The sequence below is a fragment of the Diaphorina citri genome, unplaced genomic scaffold, assembly GCF_000475195.1.
Source record: "Diaphorina citri unplaced genomic scaffold, Diaci psyllid genome assembly version 1.1 scaffold332, whole genome shotgun sequence".
Classification (NCBI taxonomy): Eukaryota; Metazoa; Arthropoda; class Insecta; order Hemiptera; family Psyllidae; genus Diaphorina; species Diaphorina citri.
Genome location: NW_007377767.1, coordinates 194,150 through 221,038, shown reverse-complemented (window position 1 = coordinate 221,038; position 26,889 = coordinate 194,150). Strand labels below are relative to the sequence as shown.

The window sequence follows — 26,889 nt, the reverse complement described above, 5'->3', positions numbered from 1 at the left end:
ACATCTTTCTACTGATGCTATAAATTATAAATTCTCGGACATTTATCAAAAAGATCAACACCAACCGAAAAAGTCCAAAAATATTTTGTCAAACCAATTTTAATCTCGGAATTTTCGGGTAGTAAGGCTAGCCATTCACTATTAGGTAGACCTGACAGGTACACCTGATCAGTTCCGCATATCAGGTCTACCTGATACGTGATGAGCAAACACACTAGGTAGACATGACGGGCGTAGACCTGATTAGGTGTACCTGATAGTGACTGACTGGTCCAAGCAAGATATCTTTAAGAAAAATCTACAGATAAAGTCTAATCATGACTCACCTAACACTTCTCCCTTGCTGGTCATCAGGTCTGCCACCAGCATAGGATGTCTGAAGTCAATGCTCATACCATGGTTTTCCATGACTAGTTTGATCTCCGTCATAATAGTACTTCGTGCAGCCTCTATGCCTAGAGTTTTGTACACCTCGTACGTATTGTTACTCGAACATTTGACACCTGATGATGTGGAATATAAGATTAATATCCCGTCTGCCAGCCTAGTTTCCTAGTTACCTTGGTGGATAGCGCGTCTGCCTTGTAATCCCTAGGCCGCGGGTTCGATTCTCGATATATCCTGAACGGATGTTTGTTCTCGGAACGGTTGGCTCTCTCCGATCCTTTTCCTGTCTCTCTACTCTCTTCAATTTCGGGACCACAAGACCTTAGGAGTTACAGTTCCTTCTATCTACAGCCACTGTGTTGTACTGGCTAAACTTACTGGTTAGGTTGGTACATGTATGTATCCAAAGAGTATGGTGATAAAAGTTGAGACATAAATGAGCCATTAGGCCATGTCCACATCCCAGACCCAGACTTATCTAATGTCATAAATAGTTGACACACATCATGGACGCTGGCAGTTTCGCGCTAGAGAAGGGATTAAAAAACTGAAAATTATAATCAGCTCTAATTATTATTATATTTCAGTGTGAAGTATTCATGAAATTTTAGTGCCACATTTTCTACTCTCCAGGACCATACAAGGTGTCCATGCATCTAGATCCCTACTATGGAATAGGGTTGTCCCAATCTTTAGAATTTCTCAAAGTGGAAATACAGTACCCAATAGGCAGTTTCGCCTTTCGCGAATCGTCATTTTCAAGTAGAGCATTCCTGATATTAGAGCCAATTTGTACACCCATAGAAGTGTAGCGCACCTAGTATGAATGATGAAAGTTAACTGTCCGATCTGGTAAAATATTAATATTTAGGTCTCCTATCAAGATTTTATGTGTTCGTGAGCTTAAATTGGTCCATATTGAGTATATTTTATTTACTCTCTTACCCACCGTTTCATACAAACTTATTTATTCAAGTTAATCTCCAAAGTTATTTTACAAGGTCATTGCCACCAATCTTTTGCATAACTTATGTAGGTACATACATTCTTTCCCACCTGGGTATACCTGTATCTATTTTTTGCTTTCTACTCGAAAATTGAAATACTTGGATCATCTTTCTGGTTGTGGGATGTCGGACTGTATTTCGGACGGATTCATCGTATAAAGACTCTATACATGCACATAATTGACAATGAAAGAGATGGTGTTATGTTTATCTCTACATGCATACAAGAGGCGCATGTTAATGAGATTTCACTACTGATATAATTTAAATCGTTTTTGATATAAACGATTACACCAGCACACATGTTAATATAATTAGATGTGTATTGTAAATCATAACCATCGATATTAAATCTTGAAATGTCTACATTAGAATGTCTTGTTTCAGAAAATATTAATACTTGAATATTATCTTTGATGTCATTGAAATAGATTAAAAATTCATTAAAATGTGCCTGTATGCTCCGAATGTTAATATGGAAAATGTTTATACCACAGTTGTTGAAAAATTGTTTAGTGTCTTCAAATTTTTTGAACTCATTACATGGAATTATAATTTGTTCTGTGTCAATTATATCAAGTGTGTCCATAATTTTCTTTGTTTTTATATAATTGTAAATATTTCAAATGTACATAATTATATATTATCATGTTTACATCAAATCCTATCAGAAGCATTATTATTTCAAAATTGTTGAAAACTTTTGGAAAATGTTTTGGTTTGATCATAAAAATATACCCACAAAAAGGAACTTCATAAAGAACAACGAGAAATGTAAAAACAAACGAGAAATTTAGAATAACTTGGAGGCTTGATGGCGGTGATGGCTAGGAGGAGAAGGTTTCTTCAGCATCTTCTTCCAGAGTTCTGCTGCCGCTGCCGCTGGAACTTGCTTCAATCTTCTTGAGGTCCATTGCAGTGTGGATGACGTGAGTGTTCCCTGTGTCCGTTTTCTTAAGTAGAATTTTGCAATCCTTTGTCCACACATACTTGTATTTCAGAAACTTACCTCTCATCATCATAACTATCAATCTTCTAGCTTTCACATACCTCTGGTCCTCTCAATACAGTATCGTATGGAGTCGATGTCAACTTCCAAATGGAGAAGTCTTATCCTGTCCATGTCTAACTTGATGAGAATGAAACTATCATCCGGCACAAACACCTCTTCAATATATTCACACACTTCCCCTGGAGAATAATAATCAAATCAAATCATGAATTATTTGTGGTAAAGCAGCGAGCTTTTTCACAACCTTTGTGGGTAGGTATCACATATCACAGCATTACTAAGTGCCTCTCATTTACTATTGATCCTCATTCAGCATCAATCTTTTTTACATTGGTAATGCCGCCACTGGTCGCTACTCGATTAAAGTAGCTACTCAATTGTCCTCACGAGGCTGAGTGTCCGGCACAAACACCTCTTCAATATATTCACACACTTCCCCTGGAGAATAAAAATCAAATCAAATCATGAATTATTTGTGGTAAAGCAGCGAGCTTTTTCACAACCTTTGTGAGTAGGTATCACATATCACAGCATTACTAAGTGCCTCTCATTTACTATTGATTCTCATTCAGCATCAATCTTTTTTACATTGGTAATGCCGCCACTGGTCGCCACTCGATTCGGTCACTATTTTATTTATTGGAATGATGGTCTAAAAATGGGAATGCTTTTTAACAGGAGTGAAATAAATAACTACTCACTAGTGAGCAAAAAGAAATGATCAAGTAGGTTCTCTTGTGAGTACCTATATGAAAAGAGAGAGAAATTGTCTATGTAACTATTTTTTAATCTGTTCTGTTTACTACTCTTGTATTGCTTGTCTTCTGTTTTATTTTCATTAAAAAAGCATCATTTCCCTGAAAGATAAAATTGAAAATGTTCGACCCCCCAATAATAAATAACGTTGCTGGAGAGTTTTTCAACAAAAATACAAAATAAATGCCTCGGAGCCCTAGCCCCCATGTTTGCAAAATGTTAAAATGGATCAATATTATGGACGGAAAGTGCAAATTTTTTCATCATTTTCTTTTTAAATCGAATGCAGAATTAATGGTAGGGGGCAAGTTGCATCAGGGACGCTGGGGGAGGAGGAGGAGTCTAACACCCTTGGATATATCATGTGGACGATGCACTCAAATTTCGCAACTACTGCGCTCCCCTCACACCACCCTTTTAGAAAATGCGTTTATTTTGCTGAAAGTTGAAGCCATACTCTCCACACACTATACAACGCCTTCAAAAAGTTGGGAAACTTTCATGAGTTCATTCCAAATTTGATTGAGCACCTGTAAGACTTTTGTCTATCTGTTGGGGAAATACAGTAACAGTTCAACAGAATTATGCAAAAGAAATTTCTTGAAGATAGCAGCCTAGTGTTCATCTCCACACTCCTCTGCCTCGAACTCCAGGATATGTCTTCCAGCAAAAGTTCTTCTCTCCTATCTTTTATTTCTTCCTCATGATAGTCATGATTCAATTCATGTCCTACGACGAATTCACTAATCAATTCCACAACACTTCGCCAAATCAGTACTCAGTAGATATCCTACTGCTTCGAATCATCATCAAAGAGATTAATTTTGCTCTTGATTCATTCCTTATCTTCCCATCATATTTCTATTTAATCTTCTCTCACAATAATAACCAAGATGAAATTTGTCATTTCTTTTCTTCTCGCTAACAACCTCTGGCCTGAAAAACCGGTCTTGAGAGTTTTCAGCACAAAGATATATCTTTCAGTTCTTTGATAGTGATATTTATTCTTTCAGTCGTGCAAGGACATCTTAAAAGCCGTGTTAGTAGAGAGATGGGATTAATATTTCTCATTCGATCTCTTTTGACAGCACATTTTGAAACATATAATTATGGAATTGTCAAAAATAGGAAATAAATTTGGAAAAACTGACCTTTCTTTCTCTCTTCCCTTTCTTTTTAACCATGAACCACCTGAATAACCTGTGAATAACACATTTATGTGGCTGAATGTATCATTAAAATAAAGACCAGGTAGTGACCAGGTACTCGTATGTAATTTAGATCAGCTCAGAATTTCTTGAAAAAACATACTTCGAGAAATACTGGTATTTTTTGTAAAGTGCGTAGAAGAAGCAAAAATGGTCACCTGTGTTTTTCTTATTTATGACTGAGAAATTCAATATTAAGAAACATGCACCAGATGATCTTGTACCTATATAGGGTGCATTTTCAGTATTACCTCAGAAAACTACATCTCTGATATTACTGTTAGAAGACAGGTAAAAACGGCTATGTGATTGAATTTAGGGGAGAATAAAGGCATATGCTTCAAGTGAAAATTTGACATTCTAAAAATTACTACCTACGAAAACAAAATAAAAGAAGGTTCATCAAATCAAAAGAAACAGTTAGATTTGACAAGACCTCTCAAAGACACTTTTGAGGAACTCCATCCTTAGCTCTTGAAGACCCCAACTTGGACCAAAGTTCTTTACTCTGAATATATGGACCACTACCCTGTGTAAGGTCATTTATTAACCGTAGGTAACCTTAGATTTTCCTCAGTAATAAGTTTATGTACGACAATCCTCAGAAGGAGTAGCTTTGATAATAAATAGGTACCTACATTTTGTGCCACCATATCTGTTATCTGTGGCTGACCTTACGTTTGTATTTTTGAAGCAAGGGTACATCTCTCGTAAGATCTAAATACCAGAGATACCTTTCCCCCTCTGTCTATTTCACTTACACCACTGATCATTCAAATCAAGTCAAGTCATATTGATCGCACATAAGTCATAAATTGCCTGGCTAAAAATCAGCAAGTGGTAAAAAAATAATATAATGGCATACTCGTATTGTATGTTGTGTCATAGCTATTCCTGTATTGTATAAGAATTATTAAAGCTAGCTGGATTTCTGAGAGGCTTAGTATTGTTAGCCCGTTGAGGATCAGGGATTTGAGCCATATATGAGATCCTGATAGAGCAAATGTAACAAACCAAGGAACTTTTTAATCTAACAAATGCGAAAGCTATCGGATGGTTCCAGAATCGCCCAGCAGGAAAATTCATCAGTGGACAGATGAACAAAGGTATAAAGGATAAAGAAGATGTGGAAGAAAGTAATGTCTGACATTTAAATAATAATAAAAAGAACAAAAATTTAAAACCAGTACAGAACATTGCGAAATTTGAAGATTTAAAAAACACTGTCGAGTTTGGAAAGGAACTCCCTCCAACCAACAGTAAGAACACCTAGACCACATAACAATCAGAGTCTCCAGCAGTACTAATACAAACAGAAAATCACTAGGTAAATACTTCAAAAATTAAGTAACATGGAACACATTAGGTTGGAAATTCTACCATGAAGTGTGAACCAAGTCCAGAACGGATTAAGAGCATCTTTCCTTCTTGTACTATGTATGCTATCAATGGGCTATTGGGCTCCTCTTATCATATAGGGTTATTCACAATATAAGAGTGACTTCCAGTCAATATCGAAGCAAATAGAGCTGTGCATGAGTCATTTCATTGAAGATTTCCTCAGAAGAGTAATGGCAATCATGGCAGTATGACAAAATCTTCCTTCTATCTTTAAATAGTATTGTTTAAATGCACATTAGATTCTCAGGATTTTTCTAGAATTTTTTTTCTCCAAGTACATTAAATTGTTAAACTACTATTGTGAATGTTCCAGAAATTAGAACATCAAAGTAGGCCCTCTTGGCAATCATGGCAGTATGACAAAATCTTCCTTCTATCTTTAAATAGTATTGTTTAAATGCACATTAGATTCTCAGGATTTTTCTAGATTTTTTTTTTTTTTTTTTCTCCAAGTACATTAAATTGCTAAACTACTATTGTGAATGTTCCAGAAATTAGAACATCAAAGTAGGCCCTCCAGAGGATCTATGATTTCCTCAAATTGATTCAAAGGACTCTTAAAATTGACTTGATAACTTTGTCTTCAATCAGTTCTTTTTCATAGCCTGAGATATTTGAAGCACTCTGTATGCAATACTGCAAGCTTGTACTGTACAAGCATGAGTACCTATTTACCTATACCTAACACTGTACATGCTGTTATTATCACAGAGAGAAAAGGAGAAAAAATGTTTCTATAAAAAAATAAATATTGCAATTTTTATTATTTTTATCTTGTTCTTATAGTTTGTTACAATCTATTAGATTATTGTGTAACAATATCCATATTTCATATACTGGATGGAGAAGGATGTGTAGCTTGTACTGTACAAGCATGAGTACCTATTTACCTATACCTAACACTGTACATGCTGTTATTATCACAGAGAGAAAAGGAGAAAAAAATGTTTCTATAAAAAAATAAATATTGCAATTTTTATTATTTTTATCTTGTTCTTATAGTTTGTTACAATCTATTAGATTATTGTGTAACAATATCCATATTTCATATACTGGATGGAGAAGGATGTGTGTTGATTCTGTAGATAACAGTGTTCCCTTAATATCATATACTGGGTAGACCGTAGTGCGTAGTCTGTTCTCTCAAGGATGTGTGTTGATTCTGTAGATAACAGTGTTCCCTTAATATCATATACTGGGTAGACCGTAGTGCGTAGTCTGTTCTCTCTTGTTGTTTTAGCGACCACTGTAACGTGACAATGTGCTGACAAGTTAATAAGAAGTGCAGTGCCCAACTGTTGGAAAAAAGAGAAGATATTCTCCCTTCTTGTCCATGGTCAAACAAACAGTCGGAAGGACACAAAACATTTGCAAATTATGTCTTTTCCTTTCAAACAATGCAAGAAGAGAGATTCTCTTTATTTTGAAATTTATAAGCCAGAAGGAATTTTATGCTTGACAAAAGGAAGGTGTGAGTTGCAACATAAATTTCCATTACGATAAAAAATAAAAAGTGCACCATTTATAATGACAACAAAAAAGTCTGTTTTTTTTGCATTTGGTGAAAAACAATATAATAATAATAAAAAAGAGAAAAAAAAATGTTAGGCACTGCATGTTACGGTTATTGATTTGGCGGGAGTATTTCACATTTTATTTTTAAATCAGAAATAAGTACTTTTATTTTTTAAGAAAAAAAGCATTGCGTTCTCATTTTTACTTTCCTTATCCTATAATAAGGAAAGTAATGTACCTACATCATTGACGATTTTTTTCTATACATTCGACTACTCCCCTCACTCTTCTCCAAAGTCCAAATCTCCTTCTACCTTATAGACACACCATTTTCCTGAACTCTCCCCATTGTATACCTTCAGCCTTTTTAAGCCTACATCTCTCCAATCGATCATGGATCTTGCATTCTTTTTCCCAGTAGCCCTTGTTTTAGTTTTTTTTACAAGTCTGAGAAACACCAATCTACTTTGTAGTTTGTACAACTAAGCGTTAGCAAATGTAATGAGTTTGGAAAAAAACTTTAACAAGAGAACCGCACTCATAAAACTAGACTACTAACTAGCCACTAGCAAGTACCTGGGTCTACTCTAGCAGTGCACCCTAATGAAATATTGTAATTTAATCACAACTTGTACTTACAAATCAATTTTTTAATTTATCTGAGACATTTGTGATTGCTGCGCCCAACATTCAGGGTGCCTCAGATGTTATTTTGACTTTGCTAGATCTAAACATTTACACAATTTACCTACACTTGAATATACAACATGGTTTCTGACGTGGAGTTTTTTGGTCAAGAAATGAAGGGACCGAGCATTTTGTCTCTTACAGCTAGGCTTGACTGAAGCTCTTGTTTATCCAGATTCCAAGGTAAAACACCCAGCAGGAGTACCTATGGCTTAGACAATAGGTACGTACCATACCATAATAGTATTAGCTTTTGGAAATCGATTGATTTTCTACAAGCGCTAATACTACTTAAACCACAATATTCTAACCTTAAAAATGAATTTCAAAGCTGAAAACCATAAGTCATAAAAAAATCCTCACTAGCTAAACCAAAACCAATAAAAGATACAAGACTGTAAAAGTTCCTAGGAATAATAGAACTATAGAGAACTAGGCATTAAAAAAGAATTCTATTTGCCATTTTTGCTACAGATCGATTGATAAAATTACCAGCAAATCATAAAATTTTGTTACCACAAGATGATCATTGACTTCTACCTAGAAAGCAATATTCATCTGATTGGCGAAAAGAAACTGGCAGGCCTAGAACAACATCATGAGCTTAACGACACATCAGTTTAACGTTCAAACAGTCCAGAAAGTGCATATTACCCTCTCCTAATGTGTTAAATTTTAAAATGATCAGATTTGCCTCAGATGAGATGATCAGTAAATTAGAGATGTTAAGACATTTTGGTATAAACAAACCATGTTCCTCATGTCAATGGGGTATTTGGCATCTCCACTAATTAGATGAACTATGGTGTTTTTGACATCTCCACTAACAACATTATGGTGTGTTTGGCATCTCCTCTGATTAGACTACGGTTGGTTTTGCATCTCCACCAACTAGACTGGTGTGTTCAGCATCTAAATAGATAGATTATGGTTGGTAATCCACTCCATACCTACGTATGTATTGTATTACCTCTACTAATTAAAACAAAAGAAAATTAAACAGTATAAAAATCCAAACATAAATGTGAAAATTATTTATTGTAAAAAAGAAATTTTCCATCAGAGAAAAAGAGGGGATGAAATAATAAACCCTTTTTTTTTAGAATTGCCACTAATTAGATGAACTATGGTGTTTTTGACATCTCCACTAACAACATTATGGTGTGTTTGGCATCTCCTCTGATTAGACTACGGTTCGTTTTGCATCTCCACCAACTAGACTGGTGTGTTCAGCATCTAAATAGATAGATTATGGTCGGTATGGTAGACCAGCAAATACTGTACACGATTCTTAAATTAATCTTTATTAATGAAAGATTTTGTCTTAACAGCTGGAGAAAATGAAATTTTCAATCTCACTCAGAAAGACGGTATTTATATTTGTCCTATTTAAATAGCGTAGGTACCCGTATCTAATTAATCGTCTGGTCATCTGCCGATGTAACTAATGAATTAGATAATAGGCTGTAGACTGTGTACCTAGATGTAGACTATGGAAGCCTCAGAACATCTGTGTTATACAATGCTTTCAATGGCATAGAAATTCGTTCAAAATTTGAGCCACGTGGTTTGACAGCAAGGATACCACGTGGTTATTAGAAACCGTTGGGTGTTATGGAAAATTTAAGATCGCGCTCAAAATAACAAACAATAAGGGGAAAAGGAGAAATAATGTGAGGGGATGAAGGGCCGGACCTCTTCCATTCGATTTTTCCACCCCTCGCCCATCGAATGTTCTCCTTCTCTGGAATAAGACTCGCGGATGGTGGGGAAATTCATAGTGGAGGAGATGGGGAAAGTTTCTTAAGCATCCCGCTGTAAGGGGGTGAGACATTAGGAAACGCCGGCGCACAATTTTTTGAAAAAAGGAAAATATTTTTTCATACAGGAGGATGATGTTAGGAAAATGTGAGAAAAAAGAGGGTTTTTTTCCTACTACTATATGAGAAAGAAAAAAGTTTTCTTAGTGCGCCGTGGCAAGACGTCTTCCATGAACATCTCAGTGGAAGCCGGGAAGTTCCTCAGTTACCGCGGAAAAGACGTTGGGAAAACTGCCTTTGTTTCTTGACATTTCTTAAGAAATCGCGGAAGAAAAAAGTTCGCTTTTCCAAATCTTAGAAAAATCGCGTCGAAAATATTTTATCAAGTTTTTACGTACAGATCGGATACTACTCTACGGATCAGCTGATAGTTGCTATACATCTTGTAAATTTCACTTTCCTTCTAATAATAACTTCCGGACGAATACAAATTTTGAAGAGATTTTTATAACAAAATAATTTCAATTTTCTGTGATTATTTTATTTTTTATTCGGAATTCTAACTTGGCGATTTTTGGTTTTATGTTCACAGCGCGAAGAGTTTCACCACAACTGGGACAGTATCAACATCAAATCTGATATGGACTAGAAACAATTTAAGTGCTTAATCAAACAAGGAAAGAAAAATCAGTCGCCGAAGATTTGATTTTCAAACTTTTTTCTGTGACAAAAATATGAATTTAATTTCTTGTGAAATATTCAGTTAGCTAATAATCTCATCAACAAATACAACAAAAATCCTGGATTTAAGTGCCTCATTGAGGGGCGAAACCATCATGACAGACGTGCAGCATGCAGTTCTGCTGCAGAGACCTGTGTTCAAGATGAACCCTGCGACAGAGTTCTGGCAACAACAGAGAGGGGCCAATCATATGTCCATGGGAGACAATCCACCATCTCCTTCCAATGATAACACCCTACTCAACAATAATAACAACACACAGTGTACTAGTCTGAATAACAATAACAACAATGCCACGACTGCAAATCATATGGCCACCAATGATTCTGCCATGGCAAATAACATCTCATCAACATCCTCCGGTGACCCAAACAACCCTCCTGACCAAGTCATGGCTTTAAGTAATAACTTGGTACCAGAAGTTCATTCTACCTCTCCAACCCCAGAGCCTCAAAATCAGACGTTGGAAAATCCCCTCAACAATGTGACCAACGCTTTGACCCTCTCGGATCCCAAACTTATGACGGAAAAGCTAGTCAGTGAATTACAGGTAAGCTTTTCTCCAAAATATTATTCCTGTTGAACTTTTAACACTTATTTTTTATTTATTGTTATTATTATTATTATTTTAACCAGTGAGGATAGTGAATATAAATTTTGTTTTACACAAAAAATAAATTTTATGTTTTGTACACAAAATATAGTAAATCAAAAAAATAATATTACAGATTTTTCTTCTCCTTTTAGAATTTATCTAAAAAATATATACAAAAATATCGGTAAATAGCAATGGGACTTTGAGAAAAAACTAGGTACACATCCGAGCAATTATGCTATCTTTAGATTTTGTAATAAACAATCCAAGTAATTTATTTCTAAAAATCAAGTGACCCTTAGATCTTAAACTTGGACACTTGCGAGGTGTAATGATTATTTAAAAAACTGAGAATAATAAATCCAACACGAGTCTGAAAATATGATCCTTAAAGAAAAGAAAATTGGAGAGTAATTTAGAAAAACTGGTGTTATTCTGACTACTTTCTACTAGATCCCTCAAATAATGAAAAACTAGTTTTTTTTCTATTTGAATAACAATAGGCACGTATCGTAGCGCACTTCCAAGATCAGAATAAAAATTTAAATCCCTAAATAAATCTCCTAGAGGTATAACTTTTTGAAATCATTGAATCCATGGAATTTCACTTTGTGTTAACAATAAATACTTCAGATAATTATTTCATTTTTTAAAATACTAAATAAATAATTGTCTACTTTACTAATACCAAACATATTATGTACGAGTAAGTACCACCTAATAATTCTCTTATCAAAAATGCTGCATTTCCTAGCAATTAAAAATTATTATCTATGGTCATTGATGACTTACAATTGGTCTCATTGACCAAGAAAATAAATACAGGTACTAAAATAATTATTGGCAATTATGTATGTAGATTAATACTTGTATTATGTATTTAATATGCATGGCCAATAATGTAGAAGTTCATTGCACTTCATAAAAATATGTAAGTAGATGTTAAGTCCTTCTTACTTTCTTTTACTTTTACCTAATTCAATTTGTAAGTTCAATTTAATTTGTTCATATTTCATACCAAACTGACATCTTAAATCTTAATTTTGAAAATTTGGAAACCCCTATAGAAAATTAAATAGATACAATTTATTTCTTATTGCTCATTACCTTGGTACATAGTATCCTTCTGATACATTTGCCTACGATAAAATCACTTTGTAAATTGGCTTGTGTGCTCTAAGCCGCTTCACAAGAACAAGTTAAGAACAACTAGGTAAGAATGTTCGGATTATCATAATGAAAAACAAGCATATTTAAATAAAATCCTTGATGTTACTGAACAAGATGTTTTTAAAGTAAACGGTGTTCTTGGTATAGAACGGAGATTTAAAATATTAAATGCTGGACCCCCTCCCCTTTGAGTTTCCCTACCCGAAACTATCCAACACACCATTACCTACGACGAAACAAAACAAGCATGGTGGAAGTTTTACAAGGGGAGACAGCGAGGGGGTGGATAGTGCCCAAAAAATGTTTTCAACTCACCCCTCCCCCACCCTTATCTTTGTATCTACCCCCAACTCTCGGGGTTATTTTGAATATTCGAGATAGTTGTTTTTCAGCTCACTAGAGGACGCACTTCTACAGACATGTTTGGATTCAAAATGTTTCACCTAGGCATGTTTGTAAGTTACAAACTGATAAATTCAATACTTCTTTTTCATAAATAATGGATGAACTAAATATTTAGCCTTGCGTTCAGTCAGCCTTATAATAGTGCATTAGAATATATAGACTTGGACAGATACATAAAATTTGCATTGATAAGCTAATGTGAAATACAATGCTGGACATATGATTAATTAGCAGGCGATATCTATAAATAAGGTGGAAATAGAAATTTACATTATTCTTTATGTTCTTCCGATTGAAGCTTTTTAAAAATGAAATGTTTATGTTTCTTCGCCAGTATATAAAACGGGCAATGAAACAGACCTTATACCAGTATAAGACCTTAAACTAGTACATAGATATTCAAATGTACACTTCTTACTATTGTATGACCACTCTATACATTATAGAGATACAATACAAACATAATTATTATAGTATTGGAATATCACTGATAAGGCTGGTCTAGCATGGCAGTAGCCTTATTCTAAGTGATGATCAATGAAAGAAATATGTCCTAGTGGATAATTAAGTATTTAGATCAGTAGACTTCATAGTGAACTTGGAAGAAACACTTCAGATGCACCTTTATATTGAAGGAGGAGAAGAGCAACAGACAGAAGAGGATTGGAGAGGGAGAGAATAGGGAATGAGAGAGGGAGATGATAGGGATTGAGAGAGGAGAGACAGAGGAAAAGGGAGACACTTGATATAATATAATATGTGAGACAGGTTGGACAGAAGATATCCCAAAGTTTGTCATCAAATTATGTCTAAGAAGATATTATGTAAAATGAAGAGCTTTTTTTCCCATCCGTTAAGTACTTAGCTGTCACATCAGACTTGACAGCTGAGCTGACCCTTTTCTTCAACTTTCACCTTTGTTTTCATGCATCAACTTTGCCACTTTTTTATACATTTTTTTTATTCCATTATAAGTTTTTTCTTCTTTTAATTTTACTTATTCATGATTCCTCATAACCTCTTCTAAACTTACGTACTTTGTCAAGCGATCTACATATGCAAACCCTCTTTATCGTGAATTTCTTGACAGGTAAAGTGACTACTAACATATTAAAACAGTGGACAGTGAGTACGAATTAGAAAGAGTCATAAAGAAATACATACAAGGAAGAACATTTTGAGCTTCAACGTACTAAATATACCAGACCAGACGAGATTCGAACCTGGCTTTCATGAATGCTGAAAAAATAGCAGAAAATTGCAGTTGGAATGTGCAAAAAAATCAGTAGGAAATAAATAACCAGAATAAAATGTTGCTAAACTTCAGTAGGTGGGAGAGCTAATCTAAATGTTAGGTGTGTTTTTTTGAAGATTTGTCAGGAATAATGCATTAGTATCTCTCATTTTATTATTTGATTTAAATAATAGAAGTAGCGAACGATGATGTTTATTATACTGCTCTGATTCTTATAAGAATTACACACTAATAATTACTTTTCTAATTGCTATTATGTTCGAAAGGAAGTCTCCACATCAGTTCCTTCTGTATTGTAAAAGTATACCTAGTCAGTAAGTAAGAAGAAGGTTGCAAAGTGAGAAGAATCCGATTTGAAAGTGACCTAATCTGCTGATAAAGAACTGTATTCTCAAAATAAGCAAGGAACAAGAGGCACGAAGAGGTTTCAACAATGTAAGGAATATCGTTGAAGGAAACTAATCTACAATGTCTAATCTGTTCTTCAAATACATAGGTTTAGCCAAAGCTTAAGATAAAATTAAGGAAGCAGGAGGTTTCCTTAAAACTGCCCATTACTGGTACCTATGATACTTATCTCCTCACTCTCCCATTCAAATTGAGTTTTGCATTCCCAAATACAAATTTAATATTCCCAGTAATCTACGTAGGAACGTTGGGTTAGAAGAAAAAAGGAAGGATATGGAGATTTGCTTTCTCCACCATTAAGTAAAGCCTAACGTTCGACCAATATTTAGGAGGGATTAGACATTTGAACAGAAAATCACCAATGTTCTCTACAAGTATGTAAGACGTTTCATTGTGGCTGACATGTAGCTAAGTGATTGTAGTTTATTGTAGCATTTGTAGCAGCCCTAAATGTATTTATAACTTGAACGGTCACTGTAGAGCTGAGAGCTTTCCAGGTCAAGAAAGCAAGGTCAGGTCATAGTGTAGTTCTTTTTAGTAAATTTAATAGTCCCTTTAATTCTAAGCTAACTTTGCCAAGACATAGACATATTCTGTACTCATGAAAGAACAACATAATTTTGTTTGCCGGTGCAATTTTTCTGTTGAAATCTTTTCAACTGTCATTAAAATTCCACCTGTTGATCATCACAGCGGGAGCTTTCAAAAAACCTAAGATGAATGACACGAGAGTAGGGGCTATAAGTATGTTAATATAGTTTTACAAACAATAATACAGATTACACATTCATCATGTTAACATTCATCATGTTATAAGGTACCTTTATTATGCTGAAATTTTCTTTACCATTTCCCAATGCTCTTTCAACACCTCGTCAAATGATTATTTTGATACCTTAATCCCTTTCTTTCTACCTTTATTTCATTTCTCAATACCAAATTGAAAACAATCATTGGTCCTTTATTGAAGCAAAATAATAGAGCAAGGAAAACTCTGGCATAATCCATCGGTATTGTTAAACAACTTGAAGATTTTTCAATGACACATAGGTAAAAGATGAACTTTAAATCCAACATTCATTATACTAAAATCCGAAGTACATTAAGTATACCTATCAATATTAGCTCCATGGGATTTATTTTGAAATATCTTGGAACAAAGTTACCCTGCAACTTGTCTAGTCAGCCTAGCTCAATCGAACAAATAATATTGGTTTGAAAATAATTTGTGGTAGGTTCTTACAAAAGATGTTTGACCAGGTATTTTTTCTTTCTTGTACAGGTAGCTTATTATCATGTGTAATAGTAATAATCTCAATTAATTTAATATTGGATATTTTTCTTAATAGTCATAAATATAATTTTATTAATACTTCAAAACGTAGAAAAAACTAAACCATTGGCAATATGTGCAGAATGAAGCCACAAGGCATCATAAAGCACAAGTTAAAATAATTGAACTGGCCATAAATATTTCAGCCAATATGTATAATATTGAAGTTCCCTACTCTGCATACTACACAAGTACACACACATGTTATCGTCCATTTCAAAGCAAAAAGTACCAACATCGTGATGTTGCGGAGAGGGAAAGGATAGAAAACAAACTATGTACTCTAGATTTCAACTAAGAATTTTATAATTTCTTCTCAATTCCCTAACCTTGTATGCAAATGTAGATGCAGGTACGTAAATACAGCAAAGACTACAGACTGTCATCCAAATAAAAATACATGCAAACAGTAGGTCCTAGAGGTAGGTAGCCAATATTTACACACGACTTCCGAGCCTTTAGCTCTCTGGTGTATCTTTGACGCGAGTCCCAACTCTTACACAAAACCTAGTTTGGATCATCACACGCTCTGATTAGGAGATAGCATATACTGCATATGAGCCTTTCTGATGGGTCTGAGTATAATACTACTTGGTACTTAGGTGCCTATCTAGATGTTAAATCATACACTATCCTCTAACTTATATAGTACCTACACCTATGCTAATATTTCTCCACACCAACATGGTCAAAAAAATGTGTAAGGAAGTAATTGTAATGTAATAGTGTTAATTAATAAAAGTCTTAACATTTTGAAGCATGATTGTGGTTTTCCTCCATAGTGGAAAATCAATTCTAAATGCACATAAAAAAACGGGGAAATCGGTTCATTTATGAATTATTTATAAAAAAAGTAAAATTTGAATCAAAGCAAGACCAGCTGTATGAAATTTAAATTAGGTTGATTAAACCCACCGTCAATTTTATTGGCGTTAGGCTAGGTCAGTTTGGATCTACTACAGTTTTGCCATTTGGAGGACACGATTTGTCTAATAGCAGTGTGATATTAGTAAGAAGAGTAGTGGCGTTCAGTCTATTTATGTCAAAATGGGAGGGCTAACAAGATAGTGTTGCTATGTATTAGTGTTTCGAAATTTAATTTATATTTCGGATCCGTATTTTCTAAGCTGGAAAGGAAGGTCTGTCACTTGAATACAGCCTTTGATTTTGGGACTCAAAATTGTTACAAATATAAAAGTCGCTGCTACATAGGTAAATTATATCAAGTCCGTTAAAGATACATACTCTTATCACTACTTCTTCACTCACTGAGATGATACAAGTCCAATCCAGATACATAATATATGTAGATAATAAACTCGGTTTTATAGTCTCAAATTACACACTGACTTAGTCATTTGGGTAATTTTACCATCGAACTTATATTTGAGTTTAGTATTTCCTACTAGCAGAACTGCAGACAAGTTGGTTTTCTTGCAATTCTTCTCCCATAAGCAAATTTGAAATGGTAATGAAAAGTAATATGGATAATGTTTTGTGTATGTTTTTGTACACGCTTATGCGCGGCAATTACTTTTCTATCTCATCTTTATACAATCCCATTAAGAAAGAAGAAAAAAATGTTGAAACTTGAATCATCACAGCAAAATTCTTTCTCTTAACATTAGCTGAAATTGCCCCATAATGTACGCATCCAAAGAAAGATACTTATATCGAGCAAGTCAAGTGGTAAACTGGTAACCATTTCAGTGAAACAAGGAGTAAGCATAATTTTCTCCTAATATAAACGTACGTTAGATCGCTGCACATGAATAATTTCCTAACTTACCTTGGTAAAAATGTACAAAAATATTACATGCTTTACAAATGCAAAAACGTACGTTAGATCGCTGCACATGAATAATTTCCTAACTTACCTTGGTAAAAATGTACAAAAATATTACATGCTTTACAAATGCAAAGTTGTCAATAGGTAACATTAGTTTTCATGCCGTAGTAAAGTTTGAATACTTGATAAGTTACTAATATTTTGGAGGAAGGTAAGTCAATGACTTTGTTCTACCGTATCTACTAGAAGTGTTGGTAAGCAAAGTACTCATACCTAATATTAATAATGGTAATTCATAAAGCTAATAAAACAATGCCCAAGGGTAAAATCTTTTAAATTAATATCAGCGCATAAACTTTTTTCCTTCTCCTGCTCTTGTCCGCTTGTAGTCTTCTAGTATACAAGTATAATAGTAATCCTTGGAATCAAAAACTAATACATGGCAGAAAAGCAAAACACTTTAGGTTTGTCCGCCCAAAGCTGAAGGGCCTAATGAAAAATTTCCAGGCATTTTTCACAGTACCCAATCAAGCACGGGTTGGAAAGGTCTTGAGTTTCCTGACAGCGATCCACACAGCTGCTTACTTTCTTTACAAGAAAGGAAAGCACAGAAGAATTAGCATGATGCAAATTGCTCATGTTTTCATCTCCTATTCAAGAGTTTCAAGGTCAGCTCTATGTAAAGTTCACTTTTGTCTTTGCGAACCAAACAGCTCTGTTTTTATTACAACCAGTTGAGATATTGAAAGTTAAGCCTGTTGAACATGATGAGGTCAATAGCACACATTGCTCATGTTTTCATCTCCTATTCAAGAGTTTCAAGGTCAGCTCTATGTAAAGTTCACTTTTGTCTTTGCGAACCAAACAGCTCTGCTTTTATTACAACCAGTTGAGATATTGAAAGTTAAGCCTGTTGAACATGATGAGGTCAATAGCACATGACACATCTCACTACTACTACTCCACTGGTTCAAGAATAATTAAAAATTTAAAACTCAAAACACTGACCTATCACATCTTGCTCCGGTTTTTATACTGGAGACATTTAGTACCAAATTTATAAAGGTCAAATTGCAGTGTGCATAGGTAATTTATAAGACCCAGGCCAGAACGTTTCGAGCTCAGACTGAATCAAGTATTTAACTTATCTCTACACATTATGTACATACTCGTAAGTCAAATTTTGAGCTCTCAGCAGTCTACAACTTCACATGGAGTAGAAAGAGAGCTAGATAGAGTAGATAGAGATGATCTACAAAGTTTTCATGGCTTCTGACTAATTGCTAGAGCTCTCCATTGAATTTACCCAGCGCTGAATCAATTGAAAGGCAATCTGGTTGTTCTTTGTAGTCCAGTGATCACTTGGCTTCCCTCCGGATTACAAATTCATGTACAATATCCAATATGTTACATAAGTTACATTACAAGTGAGAGCCCACAGTATTGAACCATGAGCCACACTAGTCTATATTCTAAACGCGTTGCACGAATAAATTAATTGCCAGCATTGCTCTCCTGATATCTTTTCTATCAAACAGGTGCTGTAAATGCTGTTATCTTGATATTTTATTTTCAAGTATGTAGGTATTGGTTTGGCTGGATATTTTGGAAAGATCAAATGCATTTTGTACATCCGTTTTCAATGATAACCCTTTTTTATTATTATTTATCAATACCAAATGTATCCTTCTTTACGGGAGGACAGGTATATTATGTGCTTAATAATGAATATCTGTTCAGTGTAAGAACCTCTGTATAATCTAGATCTACATGAGCATACCTAATATTTCAGAACCCACGCTATAGCCAAGGCGATTTCAGTACTTCTTGAGAATATTTTGATTCATGCGGTCCTTGTATAATCTAGATCTACATGAGCATACCTAATATTTCAGAACCCACGCTATAGCCAAGGCGATTTCAGTACTTCTTGAGAATATTTTCTTGATTCATGCGGTCATGCGGTGGCGGTCTCACGTTATCTTGCATTGGGGTATAATAGTTGAGCGGCTTAAAACTGCACATCTTTGCCCGCAATTTGCAAAACCCGGTATATGCAAAGTCTCCATATTTACCCTGTAAATTGAAATAGGTGAATTTAACCAAATGTCCAAACTACATATGAACAAATATGTGAATACATTATTTTAATTTTAAACTTTGCTAGTTCCTAGAACATATTAGATACCTATGATACACTTAGCTCACTAGTGGACATTATTATAATTTTCCTGCGGTAATTTATTTGAGCAGACAACGAGTAGAACGGAGAACACGTCACAAAAATCGGAAGAATATTTCGGGAAATAAATTGCTAAAACGTCACGAATTCTGGAGGTAGAAATTGTTATTAGGAAATTTTAGCGTATTTTGAAAATAGTTTGGGTAATTCATACGAGCAGATCCTTTTTATTTCAACGAAGGGACATGATTTAAATTAAATTTAAAACAACCCAGAACCCGGAGTTTTCAGAGAATGAAGAATGAATGGTAATGATGTGACGCCGGTATTATATCTTCTAATTTTGGGTAACTTCATATGAGAAGTACTCATAGATTAAATGTTATACACATGTATTGTGTACTTGTACAATTATACGGGAAAGTCCGGGCTGTTTGTTAACCAATAGTGGTCCCATGTCCATTTTGGATTTTTAATGAACTGTATTGTAACGATCACAAACCTACGCATAATATGTATTACAGGCTACAGTGTCTCCGAGGTACATAGGTCAGAAGTGAGAACTGGACCACTTTATAGAAAATAATTTTATTAATGTAAAACTCGAAAGCCTTTGAATAAGAAAAGTCTCAATGAATGAATTTTGTTGAAACAAATGTTTTACAAGTACAATAATTAATATTTTATACCACAACTAAACTACAGGACAACTAGAAAGGGAAAAATTAGAGTTTTTTTTACGATTCTCTGAAATCTCAAGAGTGTGATTCTTTATACCATGAGACAGGAGTAAGTTTTTTTCGTGCCTTACAAGTTTCCCTACAATACTTTTTTTATGCATCTCTCTCGACTCTTCGTTACTGATGTGACTTTGAACTTTTAACCAACATTGTAACATTAGAATTTCAAAAGAAGAAACATGCTTCATAGTTTCAAGGAGGAATGAAGAACATGAAATTTTGAATTGCATTGTAAGAAAAAGTCTGACTGAAGAGGCTGAGGCAATTTACTTAATTTTTATTTTGTAAAAAGGGTTGATTTTTTACATGATTTATGACAAATTAAAAAAAAAGCAAGACAAGTGTTTATTATAAAAATATTACAAATTCAGACAGCGTTTTTTTTTTTCTTTTTTTTTTTTCTTTTTCATACTTCGTTATTAGGTTTTTTAGACGAATAATTATTGTCATCAATTTAAATAGGTGCTGCGGAAGTATTTTCTCCTACCCAAGTTTTTTGAAGTTTCTTCTTTTACTTTACATTCCTTTCTTTCTGTTAAATTAGGTTCTGAATAGACCTACGATTAGAACATAAGTATACCGATTTCATTATGTATGTAAGGGTGAATGTTTTCAACACATTACTGCAATATAATTTTAACGAATTAATATCTAGGAAGAAGAAAAAAGATCTTGCTAATTTGATAAGTTGAAAAAAAAAGTATGTGGTACTATAAAATGATAATTTAGGTTCAATGAAAACCTTTGAACTTGGGATGCTGCTTTTCATGGCAGTGAGTTGAAAAAAACCATTCAAATACCAAATCCCACGCACTGCAAAAAAGAAGAGCAAGAAAAATATTAAGGATGTTGCCTTAATGGTGGTGCATTCCAAATTGTTTCCGTAATGTAACCGTATTGCAAACATAATATCCAACAGACTGACTGAGTTCAAATGGACTGACTTTGAGAGAGATTTCCTCAGAAGCCTTAGGACCTGTAGACTGTAGATTTAGGGGCATGATGAAAAGCATGTTGAATGATGTTCGTAGATTGAGCATGACATTTTCTTCTTATTTCTTTTTCTGATAACTATAGCTTGTAAATGATCAGTAGGTTTTGATTTGGTCTTTAGCTTACGATGTCTGTTGATCGAAGTATTCAGACTTCAATAGCCATTTCTTGCATAGCTCATGTACATAGGTCTCCAAATTCGAACCTGATAAGTTCGTCCAAACATATGTGGATTTGATTGATTAATTTTATTATTGATTTTTCGCCAAATTTCTTTTATTTAGCTTCAAAGGAATTAAACATCGCAGCATAACTACAGAGTGTTTATAAGTAGAATTGCAGACCTTTGAGGGCGAAGAAGAGAATTTTTTGGTCCAGTTCGTCGATATTGTTCAGTTTCATATCGGTATTCTTAGCATTATGTGAATGCCAATACAAAACACATGTATATGCATCTCATTCGAATCCCTCTCTCATTCTCTCCTAGATTTTCATGCACAAGTCAGCCATGCAGATGCAAATGCAGCGTGCGGGCAGCGTGGGGGGTGCAAGTTCCTTGAGTGGCGGCCTGGAAGCCAATTAATCCCTTTCTTTCTACCTTTATTTCATTTCTCAATACCAAATTGAAAACAATCATTGGTCCTTTATTGAAGCAAAATAATAGAGCAAGGAAAACTCTGGCATAATCCATCGGTATTGTTAAACAACTTGAAGATTTTTCAATGACACATAGGTAAAAGATGAACTTTAAATCCAACATTCATTATACTAAAATCCGAAGTACATTAAGTATACCTATCAATATTAGCTCCATGGGATTTATTTTGAAATATCTTGGAACAAAGTTACCCTGCAACTTGTCTAGTCAGCCTAGCTCAATCGAACAAATAATATTGGTTTGAAAATAATTTGTGGTAGGTTCTTACAAAAGATGTTTGACCGGGTATTTTTTCTTTCTTGTACAGGTAGCTTATTATCATGTGTAATAGTAATAATCTCAATTAATTTAATATTGGATATTTTTCTTAATAGTCATAAATATAATTTTATTAATACTTCAAAACGTAGAAAAAACTAAACCATTGGCAATATGTGCAGAATGAAGCCACAAGGCATCATAAAGCACAAGTTAAAATAATTGAACTGGCCATAAATATTTCAGCCAATATGTATAATATTGAAGTTCCCTACTCTGCATACTACACAAGTACACACACATGTTATCGTCCATTTCAAAGCAAAAAGTACCAACATCGTGATGTTGCGGAGAGGGAAAGATGTATAATATTGAAGTTCCCTACTCTGCATACTACACAAGTACACACACATGTTATCGTCCATTTCAAAGCAAAAAGTACCAACATCAACAACAGATAAAGAAGAACGAAAAGTACAAAGTACATACGTGATGTTGCGGAGAGGGAAAAGATAGAAAACAAACTATGTACTCTAGATTTCAACTAAGAATTTTATAATTTCTTCTCAATTCCCTAACCTTGTATGCAAATGTAGATGCAGGTACGTAAATACAGCAAAGACTACAGACTGTCATCCAAATAAAAATACATGCAAACAGTAGGTCCTAGAGGTAGGTAGCCAATATTTACACACGACTTCCGAGCCTTTAGCTCTCTGGTGTATCTTTGACGCGAGTCCCAACTCTTACACAAAACCTAGTTTGGATCATCACACGCTCTGATTAGGAGATAGCATATACTGCATATGAGCCTTTCTGATGGGTCTGAGTATAATACCACTTGGTACTTAGGTGCCTATCTAGATGTTAAATCATACACTATCCTCTTAGAAATAAGAATATTGTAATTGTAAATTGTGCATAATGTGTGTTAACAGCATAATAAATTAATAAATATTAAATATTAAATATTAACTTGAAATTAAAACTAGGCAAATTGATGAGACATGAAACTTATTGCTGCGAGCTAGACTTCAGAAAAAAACCAGTAATTCTTTATTGGTTTTAAAACTAGTGAAGGCAAGCAAACCATATTGCATTATAGTACCTCTACATTGTGAATATGGTCCATATAGGTTGTTTACCAAGGGACATACGTCGAGTACCAAGGAAAAGGGTCCTCTGAAAAAATACTTTGAAAATTTGAACAATTAAAAGAAATTAGGGCGATAATTGGAAACATTTTCTGTTTAAGATTTGGACCTTATGTCTAAAACTAATCTATTATGACATGTTAATTGTCTTCGTTTATTCCAAAAATGTCTAGCCTTGTTGCATAGCAATTTCCCATTTACATTTTCTTTGTCGAGGAGAAAAAACTCGACATGCAAGTATAAAAGAAACCTACGCACGTATGTATAGCATTACCCACTTTTTTTTAACTTTAAGATCAAGTCAGAGTTCAAGAAAAGAATTAAAGGGGTAAAGGAACTCCCAAGCGTATGTGTGTAATGCCTACACAATTCATTACAATAAAATTATCTCAGGGAACTTCTTTAAATAAATACATACTTAATACATTTACTTCCCTGTCTACTGTGTGGTTTTCTGAACCCACCATAGCAAACAGCTCCCAACTCATCCGTGTTAAATTAAATATACAAACAGTATCATTATCTCTTAGACCTAAAACCTTTCCTTTTTTTATTACAACTATTCCAGTTTTTAATTTATTTTTTTTTTCCCTATTCTTCCTCAAAAAACAGTCATTATGAATTTATTCAAACCATGTTATTAGTGCTGTAAAATAAATTGACTCTGGGTGCTTCTGAAAAGAAATAAAAATCATTAAATTTTCAAGATCAATTTTTCCTAATAATTTCAAATAACTTTGTCACAAATTTAAAATAAATAATAATAATAAAATCTTTTGTCTCATGTCTGTAATATGGGCTGAAATCTCGCTTTTCGATTTTTTGTGATTTTTTTTTTATGTAAATTAAATTTTGAAGGAGGCAATGAAAAAAGTTTCCAAATTAAATACCGTCAAAATGAAAGTAAAAACTACTGAATCTACTACTCGGTAGGTAATTTTTGAAAAGTTTCTTTTAGTTGCAAGTGGATGTAGTTTACAAATATAATTCATTGAGAGACGTATTTATTTTGTTATCAATGATGATAAGATGTGCAAGACATTGTAGGATTGAAAAGCGGTGAGTTTTATTTATTGTTTTATATGCAGGTAAGTAAATACAGCATCATAATTGTGATGAGTTCTGTGATCATAATTATCTAATTTTATATTATTTATAAACCTACACATGTCTGTGTACACCTATTATAATTATTTGAGGTGTTTTCTAATTGAATTTTTTAAATATCCATTATCCACCGACTTCAGGACAATAGCTTGACATTTCTCCATCCGTTAGAATAGAACTTTGAATATCAATCAAAAGACCTACCTTTACTATCTTTGGAGGTGGCTACATTTCATACTCATAATGTGCAAAAATTTTATCATGCTCAAAATTTCAAGTAACGCCAGGAGCCATGTAAGATTTGCAGAACACCTCTTTAACATTATTTGTAGACGTAAAGACTCCATTCAATTCAAGTTGCCAGGAAACTCTTCAATAGAGAGTTTCAAAAAACTTTTGGAATAACTTTGTGAACCTGAGTGTGTGAAGACTTTCTTAAGACAATTTGCAAAAGAAAACTTTTTCCTTTTTAATTTCAAAAAACTTTTGGAATAACTTTGTGAACCTGAGTGTGTGAAGACTTTCTTAAGACAATTTGCAAAAGAAAACTTTTTCCTTTTTCTTTAGGATGATTTTTCTTGAACGCTAGTGAAATCTATCGGCAACCTATATCAACTAGAAGGAATCTTAAGTGAAAATATGATTTCAATTCAGAACAAAGTCTTGAAAATGAGGGGTAACATAAAAAACATCGAAATCCAACCCCCAAAAATTAGTTTTGTGCTCTTTTTCTTATTGTTTTTATTCCTTCTTCCTTTCGTATCCTTTCTGCTTTATTTTTCATTCTACGTTTGAGCTTGATGAGAGATGTTTCGGGAGAAAAAATCGTCTTCATAATTTTAATTTATTTAGAAAATATTAAAGACGAGTTTTTTATTCAATGGTACAGGGAATAATTATTTTCAAATATCGTAAACTCATTATGAAATAATAAATTATACCGTTAGTTTTCATTGCCTACGTTTATTTTAAATCACCAAAATAGGAATCGACAATTCATAAAAAGGAACTTGGGTTTAAGATGGCACTCCAGAAGTATATTTAGTTCAATAGAATTCAATTAAGACCAATTTTGGAGTAGAAAATAACCCAAGATAATAAATGGGCTACTGAAAAATACCATTAGATGAATGAGAGAAAGGCTTTCCGAAGGTTTCATTGATTTTAGAAAAGAAGTTCTACTGAGCTAGACTTGCAATATTTGCATTATGTCGATATTTTTAAATTTGTGATAGCTGATAAGGATTTTTATCTGATAAAGGAAGAAAAATGACCTCATGACCCTACCGCTTTTCAAAATCGTGCTGGTGTGTTTTGCTTCTCTTGTCGTTTATATATTTCTCCCTCCTTCTTTGATCCTCTTTATTTGTCTCTTCTATTTGAATCTCTTTACTTCCATTTTTATTGTCAAAGTATCAAAGTACCAAACTTCAAACGGTACAAAATATCCAAAAATGACCCTTTCTCATAAAAACTTATGAACACAGCTTTCCAAACACCCTATAAATATAAAAAAAGCACATAAAAAAAAGATTGCGAATTCTAGAATGGTCAAGCCTATATCCTTTTTTGCGAGGAAAAAATACAAAGAGGGGGGACCGTGTGTGTATGTGTGTGCGTCGAGTGAATATATTTCTGTATACGATATAATTATTTCATCCTATATCGCTATTGGTCGAAAGAGGGCGACTGGGCTTTCATCCCCATATGTGAGGGAGTTTCCTATAGGATTTCAACCACCCCCTTCCACATACACCGCGTCCTAAACAATACATGCTTTCTATCAGATACCCTTTCGTACACATGTGCAAAAGTATTTGGAATACAAAATAAAATAAAAATGTAGAAGCGGATGTTAACCCTTGGTTAACAATTGACAGGATGAACGTGAGTTGTGCCAGATTTATGGTAAGAAGTAGTGACAAAATCTCTTAATTTGTATGTATTATGGGAAGGATGGAAAAAACCAAAAAAAGATGAGAACAATGACTAGATGACCATATGAAAATATTTCAATTCGATTCAGTTCTGAAATAAATACAAATAATAAAAAAAAAAACCTGCAAGTCATTCGCGGAAACAGCGAACACCTGGGGCCATTCGCGCATGTAGAGCTATTCGCAGGGTATTTACATATTAAGAAATATCCTGAAAATGCACATTGATGATCAATACAAATGGGTATGTGGAAATGGGGAAACACGTGGCATTGAAAACACATGTCATTCTACCTATCTATTTTTGCATAATGTAGATCATATTTGCCTTCTACAACCTACACTATTATAACGGTAATGTACATATTGTATACCTATACCATAAATAGTAGATAATTTAAAATTAGAAAATTATAGTGTAAGATAAGAT

General features: G+C 33.9%; 1 protein-coding gene across 1 annotated transcript in view; it reads left to right on the top strand.

The window, feature by feature from the left end:
* LOC103507663 (zinc finger protein 583-like) overlaps positions 1-26,889 on the top strand; it is a 91,775-nt gene that overhangs the window by 2,476 nt on the left and 62,410 nt on the right. The window contains exon 2 of the mRNA XM_017443424.2: positions 10,326-11,025. Coding sequence (XP_017298913.1) covers positions 10,570-11,025 — 456 coding nt within the window. The 5' untranslated portion in view covers positions 10,326-10,569. The remainder of the gene's footprint in view (positions 1-10,325; positions 11,026-26,889) is intronic.